Source organism: Myxine glutinosa, chromosome 5 (assembly GCF_964187855.1).
Source record: "Myxine glutinosa chromosome 5, kmMyxGlut1.1, whole genome shotgun sequence".
Taxonomy (NCBI): Eukaryota; Metazoa; Chordata; class Myxini; order Myxiniformes; family Myxinidae; genus Myxine; species Myxine glutinosa.
The window spans coordinates 80,967,093-80,974,756 of record NC_136265.1 but is presented as its reverse complement, the minus strand read 5'-3'; the positions used below and the strand labels follow the sequence as shown (position 1 = coordinate 80,974,756).

Here is a 7,664-nt window from a genome sequence, read left to right as displayed (position 1 = left end):
CGGGTTAGTTCGTTTGTGTTTACGCAGTCACTGTCCGACACATTTGAGAATAACGAAAATTCCACCATTTTTTGAAGCGTTGATGTGGAGCTTCACCATGGAGTGCAGGGCCGAAATATGGCAAATGTTTAATCTAATCTGAGTGACATACATGTCAATTCTGCAACATTTTAACGTTTTGGTGAATTTTGAATACTTTTTGTGATTTGTCTTTCCAGTGAAACAAATGGAACTGGTTTCTTGTTACAACTGTTCCCAGTTGTTCTGCTCAGAAGTTTTAAATCTTCACATGACACACACTGTTTGTCAAGAAAATGACACGTTTAGCAGCATGTTTTCCAACCGCAGTTGTAAAAGCTGTTCAGCAACCCTCAATAATATTCATGGCAGTAAAGGACCATACAAATGTTCTGTTTGCAGCAATGGTTTTGCTTCTTCATCAAATTTGTCTCGACATCAACGAATACACACAGGAGAGAAGCCACACAAGTGTCCTGTGTGTCTTAAGGCATTTGGTCATAAAGCAACATTAATAGATCATCTTAGACTACACACAGGAGAGAAGCCTTACAAGTGTTCTGTTTGCAACAAGGATTTTGCTTTTTCATCATATTTGTATCAACATCAAAGAATACACACAGGAGAGAAGCCACACAAGTGTTCTGTGTGTCTTAAGGCATTTGGTCATAAAGCAACATTAATAGATCATCTGAGACTACACACGGGAGAGAAGCCTTACAAGTGTTCTGTTTGCAACAAGGATTTTGCTTCTTCAAAACATTTGCATCAACATCAAAACATACATATGGGAGAGAAACCCCATACGTGTTCTGTTTGCAACAAGGATTTTACTTGTTCATCATATTTGCGTCAACATGAAAAAATACACACTGGAGAAAAGCCACACAAGTGTTCTGTGTGTCTTAGGGCATTTTGTCACAAAGCAACATTAATAAATCATCTGAGACTACACACGGGAGTGAAGCCATACAAGTGTACTGTTTGCAACAAGGATTTTGCTCATTCATCGTATTTGCATCAACATAAAAAAATACACACGGGAGAGAAACCTTACAAGTGTTCTGTTTGCAACAAGGATTTTGCTCATTCATCACATTTTCGTCCACATCAAAAAATGCACACAGGAGAGAAGCCACACAAGTGTCCTGTGTGTCTTAAAGCATTTGTTGAAAGAGGAACATTAATAAAGCATCAAAAACTACACACAGGAGAAAAGCCTTACAAGTGTTCTGTTTGCAACAAGAATTTTGCTCTTTCATCATATTTGCATCTACATGAAAAAATACACATGGGAGAGAAGCCTTACAAGTGTTCTGTTTGTCTTAAAGCATTTGTTGAAAGAGCAGCATTAATAAAGCACCAAAGGACACACACGGAAGAGAAACCATACAAGTGTTCTGTTTGCAACAAGGATTTTGCTTTTTCATCATATTTGCAACAACATGAAAAAATACACACAGGAGAGAAGCCATACAAGTGTTCTGTTTGCAACAAGGATTTTGCACGCTCATCATATTTGCACCAACATCAAAAAACGCACACTGGAGAGAAGCCGCACAAGTGTTCTGTGTGTCTTCAGGCTTTTGTTCAAAGATCAACATTAATAAGACATCAAAAAATACACACAGATGAGATGTGAGTTTTGCAGAAGCACTGCATGTCCAAGAGAAATAACAGGCAAACAATGCAAAAAAGATAGATCTGATAATCTGACTGGAAAGAAAACACAACCATGGGAGCAGAGACCGAAGAAGCAGAGAGTCCAACTAAGGAAGGAAACGGGACAAGTAGAATAATTCATGAAGGGAAACAGAAGTCCGAAGCTCAAGAAAATCAAGCAAATAAAACAGAACTACAACATTGAAAACAATGGACTAGAACCATCAGCTGGCAATAATAAGCTCCAGCAGATAGCAGGGAGAATTAAAAAAAACTATGATGAGGCCAAAAAACAGAAGAAAGCAAAATCAACAGTTTGAAAACAACCCAAAAAAGTTCTACAGAGAACTACGGAAGTAGAAACAAAATGTCGCAGGGGTGAAACTACATCGTGGTATCTTACAAAGGTGACAGCCCTTCCCCCCTCCTGTTTTGTCTGGCTCTGGACCCATGAGTAACCTCATTAATGAACAAGGACACTGATACAATCTAACATGCAACAGAAAAATGACTGAAGAACCTAGAAAGATGACACACTACTGTACATGGTTGCTCTAAAATTCTTCGCACCACATGATAACAAATTGGCTGATCAACTTAAATGAGTAATGCGCTACATGGAGGACATTTGAATGGAATTTGATCTTGGAAAAATGTGCCAAATCTACATTTCTATCTGGTAAAACAAAAAGAACACACAATATCTCAATCGATATAGCCTATTTACCGGAACTAGAAAGTACAACTTTGGTGGCGACATATATATGGTGGCGAAAGTACAACAATACCGGAACTAGAAAAAGAAGTATCCAACAAAAACCTTGGAATAGAAGAAGGTCCCCATGTACAACATAAAAACAAATGCGTAAAATAATCAGCAAAGAGTATCGATATAGAATAAGACTAATTCTGAAGTCATTACTCTATCCAATGAACAAAATCAAAACGATCAACAAACTCACAGTACCGGTATTCCAGTATAGGTGTGCAATTATAAACTGGCCACAATTGGAGATCAACAACTTTGACACCAAAACAAGGGAACTTCTAACTAATCATAAGCTATTTAACAAAAACCAATGCATTCCTAGGTTTTACCTGCCGAGACAAGAAGCTGGAGGCGGTCGGATGGTGCATGAGCACAAACACAAAAAATCAGAAAAGGCATCCTTAATCCATTTAGGAACAAACTTTCAAAAGCATGTGCAAGTGCAGGATACTTCACAGGAAAAAGAAACAGAAACAAATACATCCCCAATGATCGCAAAGAAGATAAGTCAGGAGACGACGATGGTTCACGAGCGAGCGGTATTCAATGACAAAGGACAGACTATAACCGAAACAGGCCCGGACAGGCCAGCCTCGGAAATGTCAAAACGGAGGTTACTGACCTTGAAATGACAGAAAATAATGTTTAATCAGTTATGAGGTTAGTTAACTACACAATACCAAAAATTCGGTGAAAAATGAAATGAAATGAAAAAAGAAAAACATGAAAAATTAAAAATCGAGCTCTGTGGAGCTGGACACATGACATTGGCCGAACCAAATATCGAAACCCCTCTCAGATTCCACCAAAGCCCTCGGAGAAGATGTAGCTTGAAATCGATTACCCCCTAAAAAGACATCCTTTTCGGGCGTGACTCCGCCCACAATGGGCGCAATACGCCCACTCTTGGCAGGACACAACTAGATCATGATATCAACCTCCCACCCAAGTTTCATCAAGATCGGATGATATCATCGGGTAGTTATGCTGCGGACAGACAGACAGACACACACACAGACACAGACAGACACACACACACACATGACGAATATAGTGGTCACTTGATAACTCGTGAACCAAAAAAGGAAGACTACAAACAGAAATACAGCATATATATGATGACAAATGAGAGAATGACAAAAAAGCAGGAAGATTCATTTCAAAAAAGAGCTTGCAGAACAGGGGTTGATAAGGAAGGCTTATTGGAATGGCTAAGGAGACGTCAAATTATTGGGATGGTGAACGAGTCATCATAAATGCCCAAGTCTGGGGTTACTACAGTACTGGCTTCAAGAAAATGGTGGAATTGAGCCAATCAGACAAATACATATTTTGTGGAATAGAAACAGAAAGTACCAGTCACCTTCTTTTGGGATGTAAAAAAATCATGTCGGAACAGTTGTACACAGAAAGATATGACGACGTCTGCGGAGTAATCCACTGGTGCATCTGCAAACATTTCAACATTCCGGTCTCAGATCAATCATGGAAACAAACCAAACTCGATCCTTGAAAATGAACACATACATGCATACATTTTTCATGCATGACAAAATTATCCTATCAAGTGTAGGCATTGCAGGCGGAGCATTGTGTCCGGTCATAATGCTCAAACACAAAAAGGAAAAGACGCCACTGTTGATTGAGGTTTTGGTTCCCAATGACTTTGGACTAAATGTTTCAGAAACCAAGAAAATGCTCAAATGCCAGGATCTGAAAAATGAGGTGAAGAGGTCTTGGAATTTGAAGAAAGCTGAAATTGTACCAGTCATAGTCAAGAGCAACAGGGATGATCAAAAAAAGCCTTATTGAGCACTTAAAAAGCATTCCGGGGAATATCACGACAAATGAGCGAGAAGTGGAGGCTGTCAGAGGTTCATTGAGGATTCTAAAAAGAGCCCTTGGAACAAAGTTATGAGAATGAAGTTTCACAATCTGGTTCATGAATTATGATCCTTTACCAAAAAAGGATGTGGAAATTTTGAGTTCTTGAAGAACTTCCCTCTTCCCCAAAAATGGGTATTGCTGTAAGTTGGAGACATAACTGCTGAACATGAGAAACTGCAACACATGTGGGTATAACTATTTTGAAAACACTGCGAGTATAAAAACAACAGCGAGGGATGTACAATTTATTGTTTGACTTTCACATGGTCTGAGTTTTCAAAGAAAAGATGTCGTCAACAGACGATGATGAATGTGCATAACTGGCAGCCAAAAGATGCCTAGCCCCTCAAAAGGAGCTGGAGCCACACTTTTCAAGGAGCCGAAGGCCATGATGTCCTCATCTGCTGTACTGCTGATACTGCTGCTGTGATGGTACTGTTGTGAAGAGTGACACTGTGCATCAAGGTTTAATTCAGACTATGGCTCAACACGGAAATTCCAACGGCAGTTATGGATGACAACTGAGTAAAAGTTTGCCAACCCATCCCCAGAGGAAGAATATATTTCGCCACTTCACCCCCATCGGGAAACAAAGTCCCAGATCGAGAGGATGTAAGCAAGTGCGGTGGATGCCAGTGTCAAATGAGAAAAGGATGGGCCTATGAGTGGAGACAAGGAGAAAAAGTGGCTGGTCGTGAGCAGGAGTATTTTGTTGAGCAGGTCATGATCAGGAGTATTTTCTATGGGAATTCTTTTCTGGCCAACAAGTTTGTAAATGCTTTGCCAAATGAGTTTCTTTTTCTCCACAACTTAATTATTTTTCGTCAAGGTTGGAAATATTCTTTCACTTGAACTATCAATTCATACATTAACAATGATTTTATTTCACAAGAAACCTGGCACAAACAAGGTAATTTTACCTTCCATTTAATCAATGCAAATTGGCAAAATCATCATAAAGGCACCAAAGTTATTTCAACAATTTTTAAAGTTGTTTTGTATCCTCTCTTTTCCACATCCCCTCATTTTACAACGACAGTGAAGTCCATGTTTTTCTATCTGGGATCCTTTAATTCTAATCTTTGTTGACATGTTAAAAATTTATGCCAGAGGTTCAGTCCTTGTTCGAGTCTTTATCAAGTTCAGCTTGTGAAAACCTCACACAGCATCTAGCGTGGACAAACGGTGAGATATTACAATTTCATTCAGTGTCACCAACTGTGGAAAGTGTTATTTATGGTCAAGCAGAGGTCGTGTGCACAACTTTCACATGGACGGTGCAGATGTGCTTTGACACTTTCAACTATAATCGGTTTGAACTGTGAAAATTCCAGGATCGACATTTTAAAGTGATAACAACTGGGTGGAAGATGGCTGAAAATGCTTTGAACATTTCTTGATTGTTGTTTTTGCAAAAACTTGTTTTTCTTCATGGTGTCCATAAATGTCTTACAACCGTTTTCTGCCTAATTTCCCTTTTTCTACGACTGTGATAATGTGCCCATCCATCCTCGCTATTGGAAGCTCCACATTTCTTGGTAACATTTGCTCCAACTCACGATTTTTGTAATCAATCATGCTCTCTTAATGTCACCATGTTTTTCAAATATGAATAAAACCACACTTCATTCGCAAGAATTTATTTTGGCCAATAAACATCGACCTTACAAACAAGCGAGGAAGTAATACATTCAAAACCAATCATTGAAGGCCATGTTGAACACACCCATAAGTACCTTTTAAATCTCGAAATCCTTTAAACTGCTTCGACAGCTTTCGACCCGAACGACTTTAGACCTGTATATATGATGAGTGTATATTACAGGAATTCATTGGTTGTGGTATCGTTCTGAATCCGACTATGGCAGCCATTTTTGTCAACATAACCAAGTAGTTATCTTTTTATTTTTATTTTCTTTTTTGTATACAAGATCGAGGCTCGTGAAAGAGCTAACATTAATCACACAAAAAGTCAATCCGACACATAAAACACAAAAAACAAGGGGAGCGGTAGACAAGATGGGGGGAGAGGGGGAAGGACACAAACACAACATTTGAGAACAGGTACATCGAGAGAGATGTGTGAGGGGGAGGGCTTGGGGGGAGGTGGGACAGGTATAAAACATTTGAACACTGCAAGGACTTCCAGGAAAGAAGTTGGAATTTCCAAAAAAAAAAAGTGTATCTGGGGTGTATTAGCGGGGGTAGAAAAGATCAAGGTTTTGGATGGGGTAAGATAAGAGATCGTGGTGAACAGCTGTTTTAAAGACCTGGAGGGAGGAGTGCGATTGAAGGGAGTGGGGGAGTTTGTTCCAGAGGCGGGAGAAAAGGGGAATGAAAGAGTGAAGGTGAGCAGAGAGCCTAGATTTTGGCAGTTTAACCATAAGAGGGTTGCAGGCAGATCTTGTGCGACCTGAAGGAATATTGGGGGGACAGAGAGCACAGAGAGAGCTGGGGGTGCAAGGCCGGAGTAGAGTCGGTAGAAGACAGAAAGACCACCAACCTGCCTGCGGTGACTGAGTGAAAGGCCCTCGGAGTTAACTTCATCGCAGGAGATTCCAATGATTCTGAAAGCTTTGGTTTCAACAGCGTGAAGCCGAGCTAGGTGTGAGGCAGGTCCAGAGGGGGGAACAGTATTCCATTGAGCTGCGGATGAAAGCCTTGTATGTGGTGAGGAGCTCAGGTGTGCCAAGGAAGGACTTCGCACGACGGAGGATGCCCAGTCGGCGACTGGCTTTGGAGGCCAGCTTGGAAATGTGGTTTTCCCAAGAAAGATCATAGCAGATAGTGAGACCCAAATGCTTGAACGACAGAACTTCTTGGAGAGGATTGTTGAGAAAGTAGATGGGAGGGTTTTCCAGTCGGTCCTTTCGGAGAGACATTGTAAGAGTGTGAGATTTGTCAGGATTGAAAGACATGTTCCACTTGTTTGACCAGTCTGTGATTTTGTCCAGGTCTGCAGAGAGTGAGGAGGCTGCAGACTGCCGATCTGAGGGATGAGGGATGGAGCGGCAGATAGTGGAGTCATCAGCAAAGAGATAGAGAGGATTTTCCAGAGAGTCTGAGAGATCATTGATGAAGATCAGAAATAGCATAGGGCCCAGAACACTACCTTGGGGAACTCCAGCCAGAACATGAAGGGGAGATGAGAGAAATCCATTCAGGGCCACACGTTGCCCACAACCAGAGAGGAAGTCCACAAGCCATGAGTGGAGATTTCCATGGATACCATAGGAGGAGAGTTTGTTGAGCATAGCTGGGTGCCAGACCGTATCGAAGGCACGTGATATGTCAAGTGAGACAGCTCTGATTTCCTCTTTGGCATTGA

At 40.8% G+C, this 7,664-nt stretch overlaps 1 protein-coding gene across 1 annotated transcript; it reads left to right on the top strand.

Annotated features, from left to right (window-relative positions):
• Nucleotides 1-331: 331 nt before the first annotated feature.
• LOC144891968 (uncharacterized) lies at nt 332-1,660 on the top strand. The gene has a single exon (XM_078777083.1). The coding sequence runs from the start codon at nt 332-334 to the stop codon at nt 1,658-1,660; it is 1,329 nt and encodes a 442-aa protein (XP_078633209.1).
• The last annotated feature ends 6,004 nt before the right edge of the window (nt 1,661-7,664 follow it).